This window comes from Adiantum capillus-veneris, chromosome 15, assembly GCF_014529385.1.
Source record: "Adiantum capillus-veneris isolate H3 chromosome 15, ASM1452938v2, whole genome shotgun sequence".
NCBI classification, from domain to species: Eukaryota; Viridiplantae; Streptophyta; class Polypodiopsida; order Polypodiales; family Pteridaceae; genus Adiantum; species Adiantum capillus-veneris.
This window is the reverse complement of record NC_140945.1, coordinates 8120267-8147450: the sequence shown is the minus strand read 5'-3', so window position 1 is coordinate 8147450 and position 27184 is coordinate 8120267. Positions and strand designations below refer to the sequence as shown.

General features: G+C 44.6%; 1 protein-coding gene across 1 annotated transcript; it reads left to right on the top strand.

Moving 5' to 3' along the window:
• LOC147440233 (thioredoxin reductase NTRB-like) lies at positions 1 to 27184 on the top strand. Its single transcript, XM_086530007.1, has 2 exons — positions 1 to 1060; positions 26961 to 27184. The coding sequence occupies exons 1-2, from the start codon at positions 25 to 27 to the stop codon at positions 27020 to 27022; spliced, it is 1098 nt and encodes a 365-aa protein (XP_086386133.1). The 5' UTR covers positions 1 to 24; the 3' UTR covers positions 27023 to 27184.

Here is a 27184-nt window from a genome sequence, read left to right as displayed (position 1 = left end):
CTCTCTCTCTCTCTCTCTCTCTTTATGTGCATCATCGCCGGGCGCTCGTTGTTTTCGAGGGCGAGGGTTTCTCTCTCCGGCAGGAGAAGGGGTGGTTCGCGTTGCGATTCTCTTGGCGCCATAGCCACCATGGTGGAGAGCAATCAAAAGTTGCAGACTGCTTTCTGTATCATTGGCTCCGGTCCTGCTGCACACACAGCTGCGATCTATGCTGCCCGTGCTGAGCTTAGTCCCATTCTCTTTGAAGGGTGGATGGCCAATGGCATAGCGGCAGGTGGGCAGCTCACCACAACCACAGATGTTGAGAATTTTCCCGGATTTCCTGAAGGCATAACTGGGCTTGACCTTACAGAGAAGTTCAGACAGCAAAGCTTGCGATTTGGAACCAAGATTTTCTCTGAAACAGTTGAACGTGTTGATCTCTCTAAGCGTCCCTTCAAAGTCCACACTGAGGAGAGAGAAGTAGAGGCAGACACACTGCTTATTGCCACAGGTGCTGTTGCCAAGCGGCTGAACTTCAAAGGTGCAGATGAAAGTGAAGAAGGGTTTTGGAACAAGGGCATCTCTGCATGTGCTGTATGTGATGGTGCAGCTCCCATTTTTCGCAGTAGACCATTGGCTGTGATAGGAGGCGGTGATTCTGCCATGGAAGAGGCCATTTTCTTAACAAAATTTGGCTCTGTAGTTTATATCATACATCGACGAGATGCTTTTCGTGCAAGCAAGATAATGCAGAAGAGGGTTGCCGAGAATCCAAAAATCAAAGTGCTTTGGAATTCTGTTGTCACAGAGGCAGTTGGCAACACCAAAGGTCTTGTAGGGGGCATTCGAGTGAAGAATGTCCTGACTGGCGAGAGCTCTCTTGTGGATGTGTCTGGACTCTTCTTTGCCATTGGGCATGAGCCAGCTACCAAGTTCTTAGATGGGCAATTAGAGACTGATGCAGAGGGCTACATTATCACAAAACCAGGTACCACACAGACAAGTGTGTCAGGAGTTTTTGCTGCTGGTGATGTGCAGGACAAGAAATGGAGGCAGGCAATCACTTCAGCTGGCACAGGTATGCCATGTCTTTGCCTTGATTGCATTTTTTTAACAGTGTGTTTGCATTGGCTAGGAGATGAAAGTTTATGGCCATGAATTTATGACCGTGATGCTAAAATTTTGGTTTACCCCTTTAGAGCAGCCAAGGCACCTTAATGTAAGGTGCATATCTCCTGTCTGAAGTTTGTTCAATCGATTTCTGACTAAGACTTCTAAAAGCAGCCCGTCACCTTAGATCCTGGAGTCCTAAGTTTAACAAGAGAGTGCTAGGGCTTACGATTTGCAGTTTATAAATTCAGGTCCTGCAGTCCAGGTGTAAAAAGAGAGGGTTTTACACATTGAATATATCCTGCTCAGCATTGCGCTGAATAGCTTAAATGAAATTGCTCCATGCATTTTTAATGCTGTTGCTCCTTCCCCCCCCTTTCATGCAAGGATATACATTTTTTCAAGAGATCCTCCTTAAAGGAGAGAATACCAAAGTCCGTAGGAATTTTAAAATTGATTCTCTTTCTTGCCTATGCCAAGCATTGGAAAGTCTTGGAGATTGAGAATTCTAGTGTTGAAACCTTTTCACCATAAACATGGTCACTTCCCAAGGATAGGGTAAATGAAATCGACAAAGAGATCGTGACCAATATGAACAATCATTATAACTTGGACAAGGAAAAGGATTCAAGTATTTTACTATTTTGGATAATGTTCAGATGGACTTTCACAATTACAATTAATAGAATTATTCAATGGTGTTGCAACCCTAGGTAAACGAGAACAATCACTTAATAGGACCTATGTCAGAAATGAGGCTCCTGTCCTAGAACGAGAAAGGACTCGTGGAAGCAAGGAATAGACTCTTGGTTATTTGAGACTCGTTTTGATGATATTGCCTTATATGAGGGTCATGTAGAAGGTTGAGGTGGGCATGGCACATGCTACTCTTTTCGTGTTCTTAAATATACACCGGATTACCACCGAATTTTAGGGAATGTTGTCTCAGGTCCTTCCTCAACAAACCTTTAATTGTGCCAGAGATGATTTTGAGCCTTGAGGATTGTGGTACCTTCACATACTCACCACAAGAAACGGAAATGGCAGAATTAAACATAGAAAAACTGAAGTTTTGGAGTTTCGATTTAGGTCGAAACGGTCAAGAAAGAGATTTTTTTTTAAAATTAGAAAATTAACTTAGTGTACAAACTATTACATGACTGAAACTTATGTAGAGCCACCCAAAATGCTCACAAGCCACAATAAGTGTGTAGAAGTCACAAGAGTCACTCTCATGTATCCTTTAACCTTGAGAGAGAGAGAGAGAGAGAGAGAGAGAGAGAGAGAGAGAGAGAGAGAGAGAGAGAGAAGTCTCCAGGGACAAAATCCCAAATAAACATAGACGTTCCACGCACTTTAGAGCTCTTTGCAAATCTTGGCGAGAAACTGCAGCTCGTTGAATTCCGTGTTTTGTGCTCCGATCCGCGTGCCTATCACTTTTCTGGGTAGCCCTCGAGCTCTCGCACTTGTAGGGTCACTTGCCCCTTGAATTTAACGAGATTCCTCGCGGGAAATCTCTCTAAATTGTCTTGTACAAGCACCTAATGCTTTCCCGAGGCTCCCCTGACAAATGAACGATCGGAACGCTTCCAGCTAACCCTCACCAAGCTGTCCAAACCTGTCCATGGCTGTAATTGCAGGTTTTTGACCCAATTTTGCCAGCATAACGACGCAAATATCCCTGTAGGTCAAAAAAACACGTCAAGGACACTTTCCCTTGCGGTATGGAAGATTTCTAGTGAGGTGCAAGTCAATTTCAGCATGTTGTAATTTTCTGTTTTGCCATTGTTAGGTGCCTATTGCCCTGTACACGCATCCCAAGGCCTTTCCGAGGCTCCCTTGGCGATTCCCTGTAGTTTAGGTGCAAAACCCTAAACCTGCAGAAAAACACAAGTAGGCTGTAATTCTCTGTTTTGGACCGTTTCGAGCGGAGTGAGCATGCCTACGCGTGTCTCAGGTGCTCCTGCACGCAATGGGACAGTTCCCTTTCAAATCGGACGAGTTTTCATGCGAGAAAACTCTTTGTTTTCGCATTCCTTTGCGATGGAACTGTGCGTACCTTAAGGGGATTAACTGTTCTCGCCTTCGGATCTGTATAGAAGGCTCTTGCCTTGGCAAATGCGCACAAACCCCCCGAACTGTACATTGTCATTTGAGAAGCCCAACTAGTGGGGCATTACCATATGTGCAAAGGGGAGAGAGAGATGCGCGAGAGCAAATCGTCGCGCTACATAGAGCAAGAGAGAAGGCAAGGTTTCCATCAAAGCTGTGGTCACCTGTACCCACTACTCACACACATAGTAGCATTTAATGAACAAAATCAGCCTCCTCTCTCAATTTGGGCGGCCCCTCTTCATGCAGATTTTGACAGAATGATCTGGAGTCGCCATGTGTCCCTTATGCCTCTTTTGAGTTAATTTTCTAGTACCCACCAACTTATAAGTGTTGCGAGGGGCCTAAATGACTTTGAACTCAGCCTAGACACCCTCTTACTGCTCGGATTCCAATGCTGACAGGCCCAACCATCTCATGGCGACTTGCCATTCCTGATTGCGGGTGAAACTCTTGGCCGTTGGCCGTTTCACATTGGCGATGCAATGTTCGACCATTTGCAGGGTCCCAAAAATTAAACAAAAATCATCAGAAAGAGACCAACAACTCAAGTTAGCAATTGCCACGTCCTCGTGACAGATGCCAACGTGATTTATGGAAATCTGTACAATTGCCACGTGAGCAGCACAAATCGCGGAAATCTGTACAGGTTGCCACATCAGCATGTTAGCTATCACAAACAGGAGCGCATAGCAATATAGAATGTACTCGGATAAATATAATTTATCACTTAATATTGAAGCCAGAGGGTATAGAGAGAAATAGAGAGATAGAGAGAAAAAGAGTGAGAAGATCCACACAGTATTGGGGACTAGAAGATGGGCTCGTCCCCCCTCCTCGTAATAGTATCTTTATTATTGAGGAGAAGTCTATACAAGCACTTGAACCGAACGCACTACCACGTTCGTTCTAGAATAAGACTTGATGGTTCCTGGAAGCCTCAACTTCCATCCTTAGGGCAAAGCCCTATTCCTAAGAACTTCCGTTCCTTATTCTGAATCCTCAAGAATCTAAGTTCTCGCCTCCGGATCTCACCTTTCAGACTCCGGGAATGGCATCCCTGCAACCCTTTTTTCGACTCTAATCCCAAAGTTTTCTTCTTGTAGAACAACTCTGCTTTCTTGGACACGAAGTCCTCCTTGGGAATCTCAAGTTCCTGATCCCAACTCGAGACTTTATCACTCTCAGATTTGTGAATCTACTTCCCAATCTCAAGCACAAAACCCTTGGGCTAATCTGGCTCTAGTTCCTTTGAGCGCTTTTATTTTGCAGAGGCTTTTGCCTTCCTCTGCTCCTACTCCCTCACGAAGAGGAAGTACACGTGCAAACAAATCTCAGGCACAAAACCCTTGGGCTAATCTGGCTCTAGTTCCTCAGAGCGCTTTTCTCTTGCAGAGGCTTATGCCTTCCTCTGCTCCTACTCCCTCACGAAGAGGAAGTACAGGTGCAAACAAATACTCAGTGATCACAACATCAAAAACATTACCTTCAAAGCTTGGGCGCTTGAAATGCAATTCGGTTCTTGAAAAACAATTCCCCGAGAGAGTTCTTGTCACAGAGAAGCGTCTCTTCCAATCCTACACACAGAAGAGGTGTGCTCTTGGGTTCCCTGTCTTAAATCAGCCCTGTCCTCATCGTTTATGGTCTGAAAACAGAGAAAAACACAGCAGCTTGTCGCGATGGGTTCGATCTTCGTAGGTGCTTCTTCACGATGGTACCTGACTACATGGTCTTGGCGACATTTGGTACACTCGGGGCAGCCATGGGACTCACCGGCGGCATCATCTACACCGCTGAAATTCTGCAGCAGCATCCCCTTTTTGCCAGCATGGACTGTTTTCTTCCTCCCCAATGTGAGAGAGAGAGGCTGCTTTTATGCTCCTAGCAACCGGCAAGAATAGGGGTGACCTCGCCTGGCACGAATAGGGGAGGGAGCGGGGCACCAAAGAGAGGGAAAGAGAGATCGCTTGGGCTGCGCTAGAGAGAGAGAGAGTACGTTGCTGCTAAAAGGCAGCGCTGGTTTTTTTGTGTGATTTATTTTAAGGGTGGCTGGCCACGTATTAAGTGGTCGAATGGTCTATCTTAAAAATGGTATGAACCTGCCCAAAAACTCAATAAAACCTTATAAGTTAAAACAATGCTTATACAGCACTTCCCAGGCGTCCTTGGATGCAATCGCATGCACAATTGCAATGCAGACATAGACTTCCTCCCGGGAAAGCATCTGCTTTTCCGAAAAGCAACCTGCTTTCTCATAAAGCAATTGTATTTCCTCAAAGTTTCCTCTGAACCCATCTTCATTCAAGTGCTTGCTCTTCCTTGTGCACAATTCTGACATAGTTCGGAATTTCCTTCTGACTATGGATATTCCCTTTCCGATTCACCCACCTTGTGACGCATCAGGAATACCCATCACCTAGTGTCACAAGGCGGGCACCATGTGCCAATAGAAAAGAACAGACTGAACAGACTTTTAGCACTTCAATAACAATTGAACTGAGAGAGAGAGAGAGAGAGAGAGAGAGAGAGAGAGAGAGAGAGAGAGAGAGAGAGAGAGAGAGAGAGAGAGAGAGAGAGAGAGAGAGACGACACGCGACACGGAGTGGCGGAATTCCACCCCAGAGAGTTTTGGCCCCCAAACCTTGGTGCCCCTTTCAGTATTTCTTTATATTGCAATAACACTGTACAAGCCGATACTCTAGACTCTGCACCTTCTCCAGGAAGCATGCCAGAGAATGAGCCCTTAACACATATTTAAAGGCCCGAGGCCCCAAAAGCAGTTTACATGAAAAGCCTTCAAACTCAAAAGCTTCTGGTCCAAAAGCAATGCCAAAAAGCTGCTAGCATAAAAAGCTGAAATTCGTACAGTTCTGCCACGTCAACATTCCTAGCGTAAAAAGCGGAAATCCGTACAATTATGTCACGTCAGCAATCAACGGAATTTCCGGAACCTCCGTACAGTTGCCACGTCATCAGGTTTTGTCGCAAGCCTTTGTGGATCATTCTTTATTTTAATTCCTTGATGTCTCTTGGGGCCCCATCGGATGGAGTCCCCATAAGTTGGTAGGACTTCTTCTTCTGTTACTTGTTCTTCTTAGTGTTTAGGCCCCTCGGCCGACATCTGCAAGTTGGCTCCCTTCTTCAGGGCTTTGACACGTCAACAATTTGTGACATCTCCCCTTGTTGAAAGAGAGCCATCGTCCGCGATTACAACATATTTGCAAAACAACTCAAGCTAGCGCAAAAATTTCCGAGGGTCATTCCGAGGGACAATCAGTTTGCTCTTTTTGTTAAGGAGTTAGCTTCTTCTTTCGGCTCTTTTGATCAAGGAGTTAGCTTCTCCTTTCGTCCAAATCGGAACTCTTGATATTCTTGCGTAGTAAAATTAGCCATCACACCCAGACCATACCGATCTTCTATTGGTGTCTTGATGCACTAAAATTAGCTACAACATCTGCATGGCACTGGCTTTGAGAAAAATAGCAGCTCGAAACAAATCTTGGATCCTTCTCTTGTACAAACCGGTACTCCAGACTTTGCACCTTCTCCATGAAGCATGCCAGAGAATGAGCCCTTAGCACATATTTAAAGGCCCTAGGCCCCAAAAGCAGTTTACATGAAAAGCCTTCAAACTCAAAAGCTTTTGGTCCAAAAGCAATGCCAAAAAGCTGCCAGCGTAAAAAGCGGAAATCCGTACAGTCCTGCCACGTCAACATTGCCAGCGTAAAAAGTGGAAATCGGTACAGTTCTGCCACGTCAGTAATCAATAGAATTTTCGGAACCTCCGTATAGCTATCATGTTATCAGGTTTTGTCGCAAGCCTTTGTGGGTCTTGCTTTATTTTAATTCCTTGATGTCTCTTGGGGCCCCATCGAACGGGGTCCCCATATGTTGATAGGACTTCTTCTTTTGTTACTTGTTCTTCTTAGGGTTTAGGCCCCTCGACGACATCTGCAAGTTGGCTCCCTTCTTCAGGGCTTTGACACGTCAACAGTTTGTGACACCTAGTTCTTTCCTACCGAACTTACGGTACAATCTCCTCTGCGATGCTCTATGTCACCCATCCTATGACGCATCAAATGTCACAAGACGGCCACCACGTGCCAATAGAAAAGAAAAGATTGAACAGACTTTTAACAATTCAATAACAACTGGAGAGAGAGAGAGAGAGAGAGAGAGAGAGAGAGAGAGAGAGAGAGAGATGTCACGAAGTGCCGGAATTCCACCCCAGAGAGTATTGGCCCAAACCTTGGCGCCCCTTTCGTTATTTCTTTATATTGCATCAATACTGTACAAGCCGGTTCTCCAGACTCTGCACCTTCTCCAAGAAGCATGCCAGAGAATGAGCCCTTAGCACATATTTAAAGACCCTTGGCCTATGAAAAGCAGTTTACATGAAAAGCCTTTTAACTCAAAAGCTTCTGCTCCAAAAGCAATGCCAAAAAGTTGGCCAGGTCAACACTGTTAGTGCGTTTTGCGAAAATATGCTACATTAGCATTGTCAGCGTGAAACGTGGAAATCTGTATAGTTCTGCCACGTCATCATGTCAACGCAATTTCCGGATTTGTGTGTGTGGATCCTGCTTTATTTTAATTCTTTATGTCACTTGGGGCCCCATCGGACGGGGTCCCCATAAGTTGGTAGGACTTGTTCTTCTTAGGGTTTAGGCCCCTCGGTTGACATCTGCAAGTTGGCTCCATTCTTCAGGGCTATGACACATCAGCAGTTTGTGACATCTCCCTTCCTTGAAAGAGAGTATTCGTCCGCGATTACATCATATCTGCAAAACAACTCGAGCTAGCAATTTTTTTTTCTGAGTTTGCTCTTTTTGTTAAGGAGTTAGCTTCTCCTTCGGCTCTTTTGATCAAGGAGTGGGCTTCTCCTTTCATCCAGATCGAAACACTTGATATTCCGGCGTAGTAAAATTAGCCATCACACCCAGACCGCATTGATCTTCCACGAGTGTCTTGATGCATTAAAATTACATACCCATGCAATCTCATCCAATTAAGAATATTCAGTGGTTGGCACATCACAATGCAACACAAATACTCACATATGCATGTTACAAGACATAGAAACATAAAACCGCGATGAACACTCCTCCCGCATAACCTAACAAGGTCCGGGCTGGGAGATATTCAACGACTCCCTCATCACTCCTCCCGCATAACCTAAAAAGGTCCGAGCTGAGAGATATAGAGACCTTTACAACCAAACGCCCCCAGACCGCAGCCTGCATCATTTGGAGGTGCTGAGAGTAACCACTGCTCAGACTTCTTAATACTCCTCCCGCATAACCATCCAGGTCCGGGCCAGGAGTTGCAACAACACTTTTCAATCATTCAATACTCCCCTCAGCGAATAACCACAAGGGCCCGGGCCATGAGTATGAACAAGCATTCTCAAACATCATTTCTCACTACTCCACCTGGGAGTAAAATCACCAATCATTGAAATCAGTATCAAAACTAGAGTCAAACAATTCAAATCGGCACCAAGACAAGTTCAAAACAAATACTATCCATTTCAAACAAATTTTCAAACAATACTTTCTAGCTATAAAGAAAAACAAGTAGAGTTCATTCGAGGTTTTGTTCGAACAATCGAACTTTGAGGACGACTGGCTGGTCCTTCTGCATCATGGTGATGGTTCGGTTCCGAACCTGGAGAGTCGCATCATTCTTGTCGTGGCAAGGCATGCCCAAGAGAACGTCGCAATTGCCCAACTTCATGATGTGGAAATCAACTCGAGGACCAATGTGGCATATTTGTCTCTGGTGGTGTCACAAACTAGTGACCTGGCAGCCCGGACACACCCTGCTGATGTGGCAAAAAAGCCAGATGAACAACCCGAAGTGGAGGAAAGCGAGGAGATACTCGTTCCAGAACAGATATTGGCGCATAAAGATAGAAAGATTAAAGGTAAAGTGATTATGCGGTTCTTGGTTAAATTCAAGAACTATCCTGCATTGGATGCGAAGTGGACGAAGGAGGAGGACCTAGCACATACTCCTCAGATTTTGGAACTTTACCTTAAAGCATTCAGTTTAGCATAGTCTACTCGGATAGAACCTTGATTTCAACATGGGTGAATCTAGTGCAGTGGGCTTGCACAAGAGGGGAGTCACTCCGCTCCTTTGTCAACGGATTACCTTGATTTTGATGTAGAGTCATTGATGTCCCTTTGGGTTTCAGGGATACTGTTGGGCTGACAGTATTCTACTGTATGACTTTATGAACTGGAATTCCCGAACATGATATTGATTGATTTGTACTTGTTATTTGAGTGCATGAATTGAAAGACGAAATAACTGCAACAACCGGTCTCATAAATCTCTATAGACATGATTGCAATAAGGATTAGTTAATCGGGCATCTGTGAGGTCCCGATTGGATATAGATGCGATTACTAAATACGTTGCCAATTAATCATGGTTGAGATTTGGAATGAATTTGAATGTGATTTGTCGTGTGATGTCTGGTGATGTGACTGTCGATTGGTACATGTGCTAGATGTGTTGTGTCTAGTGCGTCGGTACTAACAATCAGTGTCTACTAAGACAGTTTATGGCCTCTGTTTGTTTTTGTAGGCGTAATCAGGGGCGATTACAATTGTTTTCAAGAGGGGTATGTCACAAACTAGTGATGTGGTAGCTCGGACACACCCTGTTGATGTGGCACAAGTCCGATAAATGCGTCGACAGGTTGACGTGGCAAACTACGGATGCCCACATATTCGGATGACTGATGACGTGGCATTCTTCGCAAAACGTGCCGACATGTTGACGCGGCAATGCACAGATTTCCAGAAATTATGCTGGTTGCTTATTGACAGTTTTTGGAGACAGTTGCTTATGGGAACAATTGCTTTTGAGTTTGAAGCTTTTGGGGCTCTGCTTTTAGCATCCCTTGTAACCTTTATAATGAACCCAAGGGGGCTAACTCTGCAGAGCATCTGGATGCAGAGTCTGAGAGCGAGCACTCGTGGGAGTTGTACTTTGCTCAAAGATTATTATAAAAAGAAATATTGAAAGGGGCACCAGTCTTTGGGGCTAACACCTCTTGGCACGGAACTATGCCGGGCCGTGTCGTCTTTTGTGAATCGTATTAAAGTGAATCTCTGTTGTGTCCAAGTTTGTTACATGTAGTATCCCATAAGCTGTGCTTATAGGAGACGGATCTAGTAAGCGTCTCTGTCTCCATAGGGGGGCTACTAACTCCACTCTGACGATCTCGTGCTTCACGGAGGCCTCGGCTCTAATGAGCCGAGAGATCATAGATATCAAGGACCTCTCCATGCCTCTCCACCCATCCTGACCCACAGAGGGTCCCCAAACCTGAACCCCATAGAGCATAGCTGAAGCTACTGAGGTATGAAAGAGCCAGAGCTTTGTTCCGGGTTCCTGAAACAAAGCTCTGGGTTCCTGAAACTGGACTTGCGAAAACATCCTCCCCAATCTTCCCAAGGCTGCATACGCACTCGTCAATCTAGTCTCTGCTGCTCTCTTTAAGGAAAACCTTACCCAGTCTTGGCCCATTGTCACGAGGCTTTGACAACCACTAACTTCGTTGTTGGTTTCTTTTCCTTGATTTTTGGGACCCTCTTTTTGAAGTCACAAACGGTTGGACACTGTATGGCCAGTATGAAACAGCTGACGGCCCGAGAGTTTCATCCGCAACAATAAAGGCCAAGTCTCCATGAGTTGGTTGGGCCATTCGGCATTGAAATCCGAGCAGTAAAAGGATGTCTAGGCTCTGTTGAAAGTCATTTAGGCCCCATGCAACACTTATAAATTGGTGGGTACTCACAGTGTGCTTCATAGCGTGTGTGTGAGTAGTGGGTGTAGGTGATCACAACTTTAATGGAAAGCTTGCCTTCTCCCTTGTCTTGTGTAGCGCGACTATTTGCTCTCGCGTATCTCTCTCTCCCTTTTGCACATGGTAATGCCCCACTGGTTGGGCTTCTCAGACGACCATGTACAGTTGTGGGGATTTTATGCGCGTTTGCCAAGGCAAGAGCCTTTTGTACAGGAACCGGTTTAGCTAATTGCTAATCCCGTTCAGGTATCCACAATCCCATCGCGAAGGAATGCAAAAACGGAGAGTTTTCTCATGTCAAAACTCGTCCAATTTATAGGAGAACTGTCCCATTGCGTGGGGGAGCTTCTGAGACACGCGTAGACATGTATGCTCCGCTAAAAATGATGCGAAACAGAAAATTACAGCCTGTTGTGTTTTTTTGCAGGTTTAGGGTTCCGTGCCTAAACTGCAAGGTAACGCAAGGGGAGCCTCGGGCTTGTATAGGACAGGTAAGAGAGATTTCCCGCGAGGAATCTCGTCTTATCCAAAGGGCAAGTGACCCTACAGGTGCGAGAGCTCGAGGGCTACCCACAAAAGTGATCGGGAGGCGAATCGGATCGCAAAACAAGGAATTGCAGCTAGCTGTAATTTTTTGCAGGTTTAGGTTTTGGCCAGTTTTGATGCTTATAGGTCCGACGAGCTTCGGGGAAGCTAGGGAATCACCGAACATGTGCTTTGGTGCAAATTGGAGGCCAAAAACAGAGATTTCAGCGTGCTGTAATTTCTCGCCAGGTTTTGTAAAGTGCTCTAAAGTGCGTGGAAAGTCACGGTTTACTTGGGATTTTTGTCAATGGAGACTTCTAGTGTGGTTATGTTGCCGAAATTGGGGGAGAGTAGGGGAATTTCAGTCCGATAAAAGTGGAATAGCTTGTAGAAGTTTACAGCTTTTTTCTCAAGTGCAATAGGAATAAAGAAATACCGAAAAGGGCGCCATTCTTTGGGGGCCTACAGAGTGTCGTTGTTTGCTTGGAAGCACTCTAGCTTCCAAGCCGTGTTTTCGTTTGAAGTGCTAAATTCCAATCACAGGTTTATTTGCAAAGTGTCTGTGTCGAAAAGTTCTTCAAGTAAAGATTTGGGTGAAAGCTTAAAGTCTACCGGCCTATGGGCCGGTTTCATGGTTCTGTCGTCGGGACAGAATCACTTTTTTATTAAAAGAGTGAGCCTTGATTGGTTTGCGACGAAGACATGAAGCACAAAAACTTGAATTACACTATGGCTGACAAGACAAACGACATCAAGGAGAGGGTTCCTCTTCACAGGACAAACATGCTATTCCTCCTCCAGTGTTCGAGCATGGCGAGAGTTCATGGCCACCCTTGTCTGTGCCTTTTGTTGATTTGAATGCTCCACAAGATCGAGGGTATATGACTGGGCAACTAGACGAGGAAAATTTGTGTTGACCTTACTAACATGGCAGAGTACGGAAATTTCGTTTTTGGTGCTGATTGCTTTTACTAGCAGCTTTGAGTCAAGTTGCTTTTGAGTTTACATGCTTTTGAGGTTCTGCTTTTGGTATCCCATGTAACAATAAATAAATAAATCCCCAGGGGTCTCACTTCTCAGAGCATCTGGACGTAGAGTGTGAGAGCTAGCACGTGCGGGAGTTGTACTTTGCTCTAAGATTAGTATAAAAAGAAATACGGAAAGGGGCGCCAGTCTTTGGGGCCAATCTCTCTTGGCACGAAACTACGCCAAGCCTTGTCGACTCTTGAATTGTGAAGTGAATCTCTTTTGTGTCGCAATTGAATCTAGACTTGGGGTGTCCAAGTTTGTTACAGTGGTATCAGAGCACGTCCGATTTCTCTTAAACTGAGAAATCCGATTCTTCTTCTTGCGGCACCTATGGATTCCGAAAAGAATCAGTCGACCTCTTCTGCTACTGCTGAGACGGGAGGAGGCAATACGGAAAATTCAAACGATTTAGCAGAGGCTGTGTATGGGCCACCCCGGCCCTCACAGTATGAACTCATGGAGATGCAATGACGACATCAGGTTTACGAGTGCACAAAATAGATGCTTCAGTTTGCTAAGGATCCCCAATATACAAATTTTTTGACCCAACACTCGATGGCTGAAGTGCATACCCAGTGGCAGAAAGCCACCGAGCCATCAATCAAACCGGCAATCAAGAAGCCTCCTTTGAGGATGTTTACTAAAGAAGAACTCCATGATGTGGTCTAGACGCAAATTAGTAAGCTTCTGGACACGAAGGAGCCATGAAGAAGCAATTGAAGAAGCAATGGAAGAAGCGCAAGAAGGGGATTGACTACCTCGGTTACTTGGGCCGTCAATCTTCTTTTGCATCTGGACGAAAATGAAAGAAGCGTGTGCGTTTTGAAGAACTATCCAGTTCTCTCTTCTTCTGATAGTTCTCCTAGCTCTTCCTCTTCCAACTCGAGCGAGGAGGACAGAAAGGGCAAGAAGCGAAGCAAGAAACAAAGCTTTGCAAAGAACAAGAAAAAGACAAAGAAGATCAGATTCCAACCAGTTTCTGATAGTTCTATGGAGGAGTCATCTTCTAACAATTTGAACTCCGACGACCACATGTTTTATGCAAAGAAGAAACACTTTTATAGAGCCAACCGGTATGATTTCCTCCAAGATAAGAGCAAGAAGACAGAGCAATAAAATTTGAGTCCTTTTCTGGGTTCCGAGATGCTCAAGGGCTTTGGCTTTCATTCAGCAATTTGACATAGCCTTCTTTGGAGGGCATTACTTAGAGCACTCCAAGATGAGGAGGGCAACATCATTTTTAAAGGGAAATGCTCGAACATGGTGGTCCACTCTTCTTTTGAGGAAAGAAGCTCCGACCAAGTGGTTGAAGTTCAAACGGCTCTTTATTTCTTCTTGGTTGACCCAGGAGTACGAACGAGATGTGAGAACCGCTTGAAATGATCTTCGGATGACCAAGGATGACACTTTGGACGCATATTGTGAGAGGTTTTGGGATTCTTTTCTACCGACCTCTTTGTTTAAAAAGGTCACTTTTAAAGAACAGATTGAGTGGTTCTGCTGCGGACTCTCTACAAAGATCCAAGATTATTGCCTTGAACAAAAGTCTGAGTCTATACAACAACTAATGGGACATGCGAAACGGGGATATTCTCGATACATTCGGAGAATTTCCGAATTTGACCTACACCATCGATGAAGTTTTGACTTAGAAGACCAATGAAAATAGAAAGAAAAAGAATCCCTAGAAAATGAAAGATGCATGACCTTGATTGATTACAGAAGAGAGTGATGTCTACAAGACAGCCTTTCGGACAAGCTTTGGCTTATACGAATTTTTGGTGATGCCTTTTGGACTTATCAATGCTCCAGCGGCTTTCAACCGAATGATGGATAGGATTTTCCAAGAGCATCGATCTTTTGTGGGCACTTTTTGCTTTCTCCAAGGATGAAACAGAACATCAACACCATCTGCTACAGTCTTTCAGGCATTACGTGATCATAGATTAGTTATCAATGCCAAAAAGAGCGAGTTTTTCTTGTCGAAGATACTTATCAATTATAGAAGCTTCGAGGATTTGGTTGATCAGTATGCCACCGACCCAGATTTTTTCGTTGTTTTCACTCGCATACAAAATGGGGAGATATTGGCAGAATATTCCATACGGGATGGCTACTTGATGAAGAAAACGATGTTGTGTGTTACACAACCGTTGAGCAAAAAGGTTTTGATTGAGTGCCATTGTCCACCTTTTACGGGTCACCGCGACATTGACACCACCTTGAAAGGTGTGGAGCGTTATTTCTTTTGGTTGAGACTCAAGAAGGATGTGGACGACTTTGTTCGCAGTTGTTTAGTATTCCAAAAGGTCAAGTTTGACAGGCATAAGGCACATGGATTACTACAACCTTTACCCATTCCCACTCGCCTCTCGGAAAGTAACGGATTTTATCTTTGATCTCTCGAAGACAGAGTGGGCACGATGGCATTTGGACTGTCATTGACAGATTTAGCAAGCAAGCTCACTTCATTCCAGTGAAGAAAACAATCAAGCCCGACCATTTAGCGAGATTGTTCATTACATAGATATTTCGATTACATGGCATGCATGAGACAATAGTCTTCGACAGAGATCCCCGGTTCACGAGTTTGTTTTGGAGAGCTATTTGGGAGAACCTCCTCAGATTTTGGAACTTTACCTTGAAGCATTCGGTTTAGCATAGTCTACTCCGATAGAACTTCGAACTCAGCAAGGTTGAATCTGGTGCAACGAGTTTGCACAAGAGGGGAGTCACTCCGCTCTTTTGTCAACAGATTACCTCGATTGAATAAGGTCACCGATGTCCCCTTTGGGTTTCAGGGATACTGATGAGTTGATAGTATTCTGTTGTATGACTTTATGAAACGGAATTCCCGAAATTGAATATGATTGATTTGTACTCTCTCATTTGACTTGTTTGAGTGCAAGAACTGAAAGACAAAATGACCGTAGCATTTCGGTCTCATAAATCTCTGTAGACATGATCGCAATAAGGATTAGTTAATCGGGCATCAATGAGGTCGGGAATGAATCTAAATGCGGTTACTAAATACATTGCTGGCAGTCATGGTCTGAGATTTGGAATAAATTTTTTTGTGATTTGTCATGTGATGTCTTGAGATGGCGAGTGGTTTCCTGTGACGCCCTATGATGTGATTGTCGTCTTTGTACAAGTGCTAGATGCGTTGTGTCTAGTGTGTCAGTACTTAGAGTCAGTGTCTATTGAGATAGTTTATGGCCTCTGTTTGTTTTGCAGACGTAATCGAGGGCGATTACAATTCTTTCAAGAGGGGGTATGTCACAAATTGATGACGTGGCAACACCTTGGCGCCAAAGCCAACTTCATTTCCCCAGAATTGGCTTCAAAGTTGGGAATCAGACCTGAAGAGATGGGGTATATAGCAGAGGCAGGTTTGGCATGTCCTGGCCATACAGAGGCTGTGACACCCATCATTGGAAAGTTGCGTCTACATATCCAGTCCTATGTAGATGCTGAAGAATTTTACATCATGCCATTGGACGGATGTGATGTGTTGTTAGGTATTCCTTGGTTATTTCGTGTACAGGGAATCATGGATGCCTACAACAAAAAGATCACTGTACAGAGCAGGGGAAAGACTCACATTCTGGATGTAAAGCTTAAAGGGGAGTCTATTCCCACTGTATCAGCTTCTGCTATTACTTCTGTAATGAAAAAGCATCTTTCTGCGTACTTGGTTTTTGCACATGAAGTGTCAGATTGTGATGAATCAAATTTATTTATGCTAGATAAAGAAAGGTCAATGTTTTTACAACAGTATAGTGACCGTTTTTCCGATTCATTACCGTCTCAATTACCGCCAGAGAGACCCGAGGACCATGCGATAGATTTGGTGCCAGGCAGTAGCCCACCAAATAAGCCTCCGTACAGGGTTAGTGCGGCTCAACAGAAAGAAATAATGGGCCAAGTACAGGAGTTGTTAGAAAAGGGGCTGATTCAGCCCAGTTCATCTCCATTCTGTTCTCCAGTGTTGGTGCAGAAAAAGGATGGCTCATGGCGTATGTGCATCGACTACCGTGCACTGAACAAGAATACCATCAAGAATAGGTTCCCTATACCTAGAATTGATGATATTATGGACAAATTAGGAGCAGCTATGTTTTGCAGGATAGATCTAAAGAGTGGGTACCATCAGATCCGCATTAGATCAGAGGATGTGCACAAGACTGCTTTTAGAACAACGTTTGGCCTTTACGAATTTTTAGTGATGCCCTTTGGTCTCACAAATGCTCCTGCTACGTTCAATAGGATGATGGACAGAATTTTCCGTCCACACCAGCAGTTTGTTGGTACATTCTTTGATGACATGATAGTCTACTCAAAGAATGAAGAGGAGCGTAGGCATCACTTGGCCATTGTGTTCGAAGAGCTACGCAGTCATAGGTTGGTCATCAATGCAAAGAAAAGTGAGTTTTTTCTGGAAGAGATTTACTTTCTGGGACACATTGTCTCAAAGGATGGTGTCAGAATGGATCCTGCAAAAGTTGAAGCGATCAAGTTATGGCCAAATTTGAAGACGGTGCATGATGTCCGAAGCTTTTTGGGACTATGCTCCTATTACAGAAGGTTTATCCGAAATTTCGCTGAGATTGCTTCACCTTTACATGCTCTTCAAAAGAAGACAGTCACCTTTAGATGGACACAAAAAGAGATTTCAGCTTTTAATCTCTTAAAGGAAAAGATGACTTCAGATCCAGTCATTGTGTTGCCAGATCTTAGGAAGTCATTTGTGGTCCAGTGTGATGCCTGTGGTAGTAGCATTGGTGCAGTGCTAATGCAAGATGGCAGGGTAGTAGCCTATGAGAGCAGAATTTTGCAAGGGCCAGAGATGACCATGCAGGTCTATGAGAAAGAGTTACTGGCTGTGATTCATGCACTCTTAAGTTGGAAACACTACCTGCTAGGTGCAGATTTCGTTGTCCAAACGGATCATCAGACCTTGCGATACTTCTTGACACAGACAAAGTTATCTGAGAAGCATATGCGATGGGCAAATATCTTGTCCATGTTCCATTTTCAGATTGTGCATGTGGAAGGCAAGAAGAACGTTGTGGCTGATGCCTTGTCAAGGAAGCCACAAATTTCAGCTGTGTCGATTCCTTATCATCATGAACTTGATGATATGAGAGAACAGTATGCAAATGATGAAGATTTTGCAAGGGTCTTCGAGCAACTAATGGATGGACAACGTCATGAACACTATCTTCTTAAGGACGGGTTCATGATGATGCATGGCAGATTGTGTGTCACAAAGCCATTGCGACGCAAAGTTATGGAAGAGAGTCATGTCCCACCGTATGCAGGGCATCTTGGTATCGATGCTACAGTTAAAGCGGTTGAGACATTCTTCTATTGGCCTACATTGAGAAGGGATGTGGATGCCTTTGTGAGAGAATGCCTAATTTGCCAAAAGGTCAAGTTTGACAGGCAAAAGGCACCAGGGTTATTGCAACCACTACCTATTCCAGATAAACCATGGGAAAGTATTGCTATGGATTTTATCTTTGATCTTCCGAGAACGCAGACAGGAAACGATGGTATTTGGACCATTATTTGCAGATTCAGCAAACAGGCTCATTTTATTCCTGTCAGGAAGAAGATAAAACCAGATCAGATGGCACGTTTGTTTATGAGCAATATTTTCAAGTATCATGGCATGCCACAATCGATTGTTAGCGATCGTGATCCACGCATGACAAGTTTGTTCTGGAGAGGCTTGTTTGAGAATATGGGCACCACGCTCAAATTCTCTTCTCATTTCATCCTCAAACAGATGGGCAGTCAGAAGAGGCAAATTCTACTGTCCTAGATTTGCTGAAGTGCTATGTGTCAGAGCATAAAGGAAAGTGGGAGCAGTATTTGCCATTGGTGGAGTATGCATACAATAATACAGTGCATTCATCAACTGGCAAGGCACCCTTTGAAATAGTTGAAGGTGGCAAGAAAGTTCCTCCCATACTGCATACAAAGGACAAGATATTTGAAGCAGATAAGTATGTTCAGGACATGGATGAAATGTACAAGAAGGTCAAAGTGGCCTTAGAAAGGACTCAAGCAAAGCAAAAGAAAGCAGCTGATCGTCACCGTCGTGAAGTGGTATATTCACTTGGTGATTGGGTGCTTTTACGCTTTGAAAAGGTATTTAAAGTGAGCTCAAATGAAATACCTGTTACATGAATGTTAGAGCTGTACAGATTGTCAGTTTGGCAATTGCTCTTATGGAATGTCCAAAAGTTTGGTTAGTGCTATAGAAGTGATTATTTCTTGTCAGTTTGTCAAGGATACAGTGATTGCTTCTATTGAAGAGTACATGTGTAATTGCATTCTTAAACTGTCGGTTTGGGTATGCTCGAAAGTGTTACGGGATCCAACGTGTACTATAAGACAGTGGCAAAATGTGCAGCTACCATTTTGTCATTGGAAAGTTAGTGACTCAAAGCAATGGCACAATGCGCAGCTACCACTATGTCATTGGGACAGGGTTCACACGCAGGCAATACATGAGTCGACGAGGTGTTGAATACACCAGGGTTGACAATGAGCATGTATGTGTTGTATATGTGTCGACAGGTGTTGAATACATCAATGTTGACAGTAAGCATGTATGACATAGATGCAAACGAGGACGTTTGAGATTTCAAGAGGGGGGTATGTCACCAGCGTGTGACTACTATCTATCCTTTTTGTTGATTTCTTTCTTATTATCTATTTACTTTCACTTTTTGGAAACACCCCTCGGGAAATCTAACTGCCCTGCATTGCATAGCTAGTGTGGAACTGTTCAGAGGGAGTCTAGGCCTGAGGGCAAGAGAGCACCAAGGTTGGACAAGGACTATGGTTAGCCAAGTGGGGTCATTGACTAGCCAAAGTGGAATCCTTTGCTACAGAGGCTACATTTCAGTTCTGGATGTGGCCGCAGTGTACAAAGAGGGTCGGATGACCTAGAAAGATACAATGGCAGCATCTCCTAAAATTTAAGGAACTGCTATTTTGGGACTTGAAAATGTGTTGGCGTCATTACCTCCGGAATGACAAGGGGAACATTTTCTTACTCTGCCGTGAAGTCAACTGGGCAACCGGTTGGGATATTTTTAGACGGCAACCCCGAAACGGGAAAATGCTTATAAATGTGCCAAGTGGCACCTTCTGGTGCACTTGCCTCATGCAACAAGAAGTGGCGCTGAATTTAGGAGGGGGAGAGCCTCATTTTCAGATTTGTCACAGGTTAAGAGCTATGGAGTGCTTGCTTTCCCTCTTATGCACAGTGCGGTGCCAGGAGTGATGCCCTGCACGCTACGCACTGCCCTCTCTCTCCCCTTTGGCAGTATGTTATGCCCCTCTAGTGGGCTCTTCATTTGACCAATGTACAGTTGTGTGGGTTCATGCGCGATTGCCGAGGCAAGAGCCTCTTGCACAGGTACTGGATTAGCTAGCGGCTAATCCCCCCGCAGGTACAAATGAATTCGGAGAGGTTTCACGCCAAAAATCTCGTCCGATTCAAAGGGCAAGTAGCCCTACAGGTGCGGGAGCTCGAGGACTTGCTACGGATGCGACCGGCACGCGAAACGGAGCCCGAAACAGTGAATTACAGCCTGCTGTGTATTTTTGCAGGTTTAGGGTTTTGGCCCTAAACAGACCCTAATACCCCCAGGAGGTTCGGGGACGCAAGGGGACCGCTGTACAGGTGATCTGGCGCATTTTCAAGGCTGAAAACAGAGAATTCAGCGTGCTGTAGATTCTCGCCAGGTTTTGCAAAGTGCCCGTATGCGTTGGGAAAGTCATTCAATGCGTGGGAATACTGACTGTGAAGTGTCCTAGTACAGCTATGCTACTGAAATCGGGCTGGAACAGTGGAAATTCAGCCGAGTTTGTGCGGGGCAGCTTGTAGGGAACCACAGCGTTTATTCCCTCTTTTGAACAATAAAGAAATACCGAAAGGGGCGCCTAAGTTAGGGGCCAATCTGGTGTCCGTCTACTCATACAGGTGCAATCTAGCAGCCTGTATTCCTCTCCCCTTTGTTGTGTCTTGAAAGTACAGGTAAAATAGACGACTAATAATGGGTGAAAGCAAAATCAAGGTTTAAAGTAAAGTCTACCGCCCTTTTTGGATTGAACAGGCCGGTTACAACAAGGGATGCCCAAAAGCAGAGCCCCAAAAGCATAAAAAATAAAGCAGAATCTATCTCTCTCAAACCCTCTTTAGGGTTTTCAATGTTCATTAAAAATAAAGCAGATCATCTTTGTTCCCTCTCCTTGGCCATTCGTGTGGAGAAAAAGCAGCATGATTGCGTCGCTAGCCGAGCTTTTTTTCACCTCCGTAAAATCCGTACATTGTTGCCACGTGGCATGGCCGCCGGTTAGGGTTTCCAAAAATTAGGGTTTTTGGTAGAAATTAGGGTTTGCAAGATTTTTAGGGTTTTTGGCAAAAATTAGGGTTTCTGTTGTTGGTAGCCACGTCATCACTTTGTGACAGCTTCTCCTTTCGTCTAGATCAGAACTCTTGATATTCCGGCGTAGTAAAATTAGCCATCACACCCAGACCATACTGATCTTCCACGTGTGTCTTGATGCACTAAAATTACATACCCAGGCAATCTCATCCAATTAGGAATATAAAGTAGTTGGCACATCACAATGCAACACAATTGCTTACATATGCATATTACAAGACATAGAAACATAAAGCCGCTGATGAACACTCCCCTCGCAAATAACCATCCAGGTCTGGACCATGAGCTGTTCAACGACTCCCTCATCACTCCTCCCGCAAATAACCTAAAAAGGTTCGGGCCATGAGATATAGAGGCCTTTTACAACCAAACGCTCCCCAGACCGCAGCCTTCGTCGTTTGGAGGTGCTGAGAGTAACCACTGCTCAGACTTCTTAATACTCCCCTCGCATAACCATCCAGGTCCGGGCCATGAGTAACAACAATACTCCCCCCGTAAATAACCACAAGGGTCCGGGCCATGAGTAACAACAACAATACTCCCCCCTTAAATAACCACGAGGGTCCGGGCCATGAGTAAAAACAACACTTTTCAATCATTCAATACTCCCCCCGCAAATAACCACAAGGGTCCGGGCCATGACTATGAACAAGCATTCTCAAACATCTTTTCTCACTACTCCACCCGAGAGTAAAATCACCAATCGTTGAAACCAGTATTAAAACGAGAGTCAAACAATTCAGATCGGCACCAAAACAGATTCAAAACAGAAACCATCCGTTTCAAACAAATTCCAAACAGGATCACCAAACAAGTTCTCAAACAGATTTCAAATTAAAAAAGCAATCTCGACATCAATCGAGCTCAAAAAGTCGACTGACTTTTCCATCCTGAAACCTGCGCCAAAAATTAGGGTTAGGTTCCTTCCATAAGGTTGTAGACAACCACAGCATGCTTAGGTTCCTTCCATAAGGTCGTAGACAACCACAACATGGTCCATTAGCTCTTGGACAGACAGTGTTCGTCTGGCGGTGATGTTAGTCGCAAGACATAACAATCGTACCTGACCTCCAAGGTCTTCTTCTTGTGAAGAGACATCTACTGAGAGATGTTGAGAAAATTTCAAGTTATAATTTGCTAGGGTTTCCATGGCAAGCATTTCAGGATACCCCACTCTGCTAGAAGTTGCACTCCGAAGGAAGATATAAAAAACCATATAACTTCGGGCAAAAATTTTCTTGAAAGCTTGCCAAATACTTGGAGTATGCTGCTTGGTAGCTGTAGACATCAACATCTGCATGGCACTACGTCTGAGAAAAAAAAACAGTGACTTGAAACAAATTTGGATCCTTCTCTTGCAAGTGATCTTAATTGGCTTATGCCCTGTAAGACATTGCGGTGAAGACGGGAGTGCGCCCGATGCGCGATGAAGTAAGGGTGGAAGTGCAATATTGATAAGTCCGGGTTGAAGGGCCAAGATCTCTCCAATAAAATTCCATCAATACCTCTATCTTCTCTTTTGTAGGACCGATATGCTTTCAGAAAAGCGCACGCCTGATGCTTTGATACCACTGTCACAAGGCGAGCACCACGTGCCAATAGAAAAGAACAGACTTAACAGACTTTTAGCACTTCAATAACAACTGAAGAGAGAGAGAGAGAGAGAGAGAGAGAGAGAGAGAGAGAGAGAGAGAGAGAGAGTGGCAGAATTCCACCCCAGAGAGTATTGGCCCCAAACCTTGGCGCCCCTTTCGGTATTTCCTTATATTGCATCATCAAAGTACAAGCCGGTACTCCAGACTCTGCACCTTCGCCAGGAAGCATGCCAGAGAATGAGCCCTAACCTCATGTTTAAAGGTCCTTGGCCTCAAAAGCAATTACAGTGAAAAGCCTTCAAACTTAAAAGCATCTGGTCCGAAAAGCAATGCCAAAAGCTACCAATGTAAATCATGGAAATCCGTACAGCTTGCCACGTCATCAGCCAACGTAAATCACGGAAATCCGCCTGTTGCCCTTAGGGCTAGGCTAGGGTTTTTGTAGTTTTAGGGTTAGGGTTTCTAGAATCAAGGTTTGCAAGTTTTAGGGTTAGAGTTTCCAGAATTAGGGTTTCAGCAGTTAGGGTTTCTAGCAGAAATTAGGGTTTAGGCCCCTCGGCCACATTTGTAAGTTGGCTCCATTCTTTAGGCTGACACGTCAGCCGTTTGTTACAAATAAGCCTTGTTGACGTGGACATGCAATACGGATTGTTGACGTGGCAGTTGATGTGGCATGTGTTGATTCGTTGACGTGGCAGTGTACGGATTTTTTCGCGTTTTAATTGCTGTTGATGTAGCCTGTTTGTACGGATTTCCGCACTCAGCGCTGGTGCTTTTTACCGGTAGATTTTTGATAAGTTGTTTTTGGAGCTCATTCCTTTTGAGTTTAATGCTTTTGGGGCTCTGCTTTTAGTAACCTTGTAAATCTTTATAAGTGACCCAAGGGGGACTCACTCATCAGAGCATCTGGACGTAAAGTCTGAGAGCGAGCACCCGCAGGAAGTATACTTTTGCTCAAAGATTAATATAAAAGAACTAGCGAAAGGGGCGCCAGTCTTTGGGGCCAATATCTCTTGGCACGGAACTACGCCGGGCCGTATCGACGCTTAAATTTGTGAAGCGTTTTGAAGTGAATCTCTGCTTTGTCGCGACAGAATCTTGACTTGGGTTTTCCCAAGTTTGTTACACCATGGCTACCACGAGCAGAAGACCCAATACGCAATGACCAAATGATGGAAGTGGGTACCCCCTTGGCACCCATAAATAGGTGCCCAAGGGGAGGTAGGGCAAACCTTGGAAAAATCTCCCACGACCCAACAAGAAATATATGAAATATGAGGGCTCCCAAACAAGGTGGGCGGCCGGAAAGTGCAGTCTAAATCCATATGCAAAAGGTGGCCAGTGTAACCAGCCCGTAGGGCGGTAGGTGTTGGCTTTCGCCCGAAATTCTTTACTTTAAACACACACACACAGAGCACTTTGCAAAGGAGACCTGTAACGGGAATTAACACTTATTCACACACACGGCTCGGAAGCTAGAATGCTCCGAGCAGACGCTGACAACCTGTAGGCCCCAAAATTGGCGCCCCTTTTGGTATTTCTTTATTCTTTAGGAGGGTAATTACAAGGTAAGGTTCTGAGAATCCTTCACGTGTATCCACCTAGACACTATTTGATTTGGCCAAATTTCGGCAGCATAACAGCCCCAAAACTTGCGCGAAACCAATTCCCTTGCTAGAACTCACCTGCACTGGCGTGTACCCTTTGATTCCTGCCCAAAAACAGTAAATTCAGCATGCTGTATTTACTGGTTTTTGCCCTGTTTTCAGCCCCAAACAGTCCCCTTATCGTCCTCTGCCTGTGGGGCACGATTCCCAAGTGTCCTGGCGTCCGTATGGCTGAAAAACAATCAAATTACAGCGCATACACAGCGCTGATTTTGCACCTGTATGGTGAGGTTATGACCTTCACCAGTGCTTGCTTTGGAGTAGCAGCTAGCTACCCCTGTTCCTGCTCAAGGAGGCTCTTGCCTCAGCACGAAAGCATGAACCCACACAGCTGTACATCAGTCAAATGAGGAGCCCTCTTGTGGGGCATCACATAACTGCACGTAGGGGAGAGAGAGAGCAGTGTGTAGTGTGCAGGGCATCACTCCTAGCATCAGGAGTTCTCAAGCAGCGCTCTATCAATCCTATGAAGGAAGATCCATCAAATTCTCCGAGACTTCCACTATGGTCTCCCCAAGAAGCTCGAGAAAAGAAGCGTCTGTATCGACAAACGGCACATATGCGGGTAAAGAGAGTTAACTACACACACCCTTCTTTGCTTCAAAGAAAATCTTGTAGTCATCAAGTCCCTAGGTCAAAAAATTGTGTTGAATGCTTTGTGGCTAGTGTGAAGACACTTCCTTTGAAGCCTCGACTTCAGGTGGTGAAAGCACTCTCAAACTCGGGTATTAACAAGTTTTTGGAGGGGGAGCTACACATCAATGGGGTGCGGTATTGGCAAGAGGCTACATATGGTGATGCACTCCAACTACTACTAGCAAGAAGGCTCAAGGTGGTTGAGAGGGTAGCCATCGAACCTCTCTCTCTCTCTCTCTCTCTCTCTCTCTCTCTCTCTTTGTGTAGCGGTCCTAGTCCACGCTTCCAAGACTAGGTGGTGCCCTCATCTCATTTCCCTTGTGGCGCAATGGAGTTTGTTTTGGTGTAGAGGCCGCCATTCCAAATTTCCTTCGTCATAAATTGGTGCCCCCGGACTCAGATTGGCTAGTTGTTTTGACACGCGAGTGTCTATAAGTGGTTTTTGTTTCATGCTTGGTAGTTCATGTATATCATGGTTGAGCAAGAAGCAACCTACTGTGGCCACTTCGAGTTGTGAGGCTGAGAATCAGCGCCCATTTTTATGCAAGAGGCAAGTGCATGAGAATTTGCCACCTGGCGCATTTTCAAGCATTTTCCCGTGTCGGGTTTGTCGCTTAAAAATATCCTGACCGGTTGCCTAGTTGACTTCGCGGCAGAGTTGTAAAATGTTCCCCTAGTCATATCGGAGATAATGACGCGAACACATTTCACGGCCCAAAATAGCAGTTTCCTAAATTTTAGGAGATGCTTCCGTTGGGCTCCCACTGGTCTTCTAACCATCTATCCTCATTGGAACCACATCCAAAAGTGCAATGTGGCCCAACTGCCGGATACTTTTTGTTGGTAGTCCCACCTTGACTTTACGCCTTAATTGAGTTCACTTCCTAGTATCCACCAACTTGCTAAGTGCGACAGGGGGACCTATATGATCTTGCTCTGAGCCTAGACATCCTCTTACCGTACGAATTCCAGTGCCGACCACTTCCCGTCTGCGGGTGAATCTATCGTTCACATTGGCCATACAATGTCCGACCGTTTGCTACTTCAAAAAGAGGGTCTCAAAACAAATAAAATAAACCCCATTGGAAAGAAACCAACAACCAAGGTTAGCAGTTGCCACATCTCTGTGACATGGTTAATAACTGCCACGTCCTCGTGACAGCCAGCCAAGAGGCACATTGTCAATACATGCATGCCCTAGACTTGTGAAGCAGCAGAGTGGTGTAAGTCTAACAAATCACTATTGCTTCTCTGCATGCCATTATTGTTTCCTGGGATATTGATTGGGCTCACGTATCCCACTAGGGAGTCCAAGAGGGAAGAGGCCAGTGTGGCAATGCACACCCAGCATGAGCTGTAATCCAGGGTTGCAATCAGATGGCATACCTTTTGGTTTTGTGTTCTGAAGCTTACTTTCTTGATAACTTAGTAGGTAGCACCAGTTAATGCAAAAAATGCGAATGGTGTTTGTTAACAAGGAGGGAATTTTAGGTGGATGTTTTACTTCAAATTGCCATAATATGTCCATTTGGGGCTGCCTTCTCTTAAACCTCTTCTCATGGCTACAGCCTACAGGTGAGTTGCTGATTGCCTCATGTAATGTTGGCAGATACTTTATCTGCCCATCTCGGAAACATCGAGGGACATAGATACAGACGTGTAGCCACATGGACCATCTGTTTATGGTGATGGTGTACCGAGCAAGGACTACAGGTTGACTTGATATGAAACTACTGACCTTCAGCCCAAACATGTTAGCATCTGACTTATTTCCCTGACTATTGAGAGATACTACATAAAACACAGCTGGAAGCATAAATTTTGGCCTAAATTGCCATGCTGAAAACATCTTTCTCAAAATTTGTTGGTTGTTTGCTTCTACTATTGCTTCAAGTACAGGATGTGGATGGAATGCCTTGTGTGATGGGGCTTGAGGCTGATTTTATTTTATAACTTCAATTATATACCAGGCTTGATGATGTCTAATTCGAATTCCGGTCTTGTTTGCCAGGTTGTATGGCTGCATTGGAGGCAGAACATTTTTTGCAGGAGCATAAAGGCAAGTCAGATTGACTAAATTTCTTTCATCAATCATCCTTGTAAATTTGAAAGAGGCAAAAGTGGCCTTGGAATCAACTCTAGGGTTTCTTTAGCCAGATTGCATTTGAAGCAATTGTTCTTACACTTGGGATCCATTTAACTCACTCTAAATATGCGGATAATTTTTTCCAACAA

Bases quoted from the DNA above. Each gene is read 5' to 3' on its own strand.
- LOC147440233 (XM_086530007.1), top strand. From the start codon at position 25: ATGTGCATCATCGCCGGGCGCTCGTTGTTTTCGAGGGCGAGGGTTTCT. The intron at 1,061-26,960 runs GTATGCCATGTC...CTTGTTTGCCAG, and splicing joins AATCACTTCAGCTGGCACAG to GTTGTATGGCTGCATTGGAG.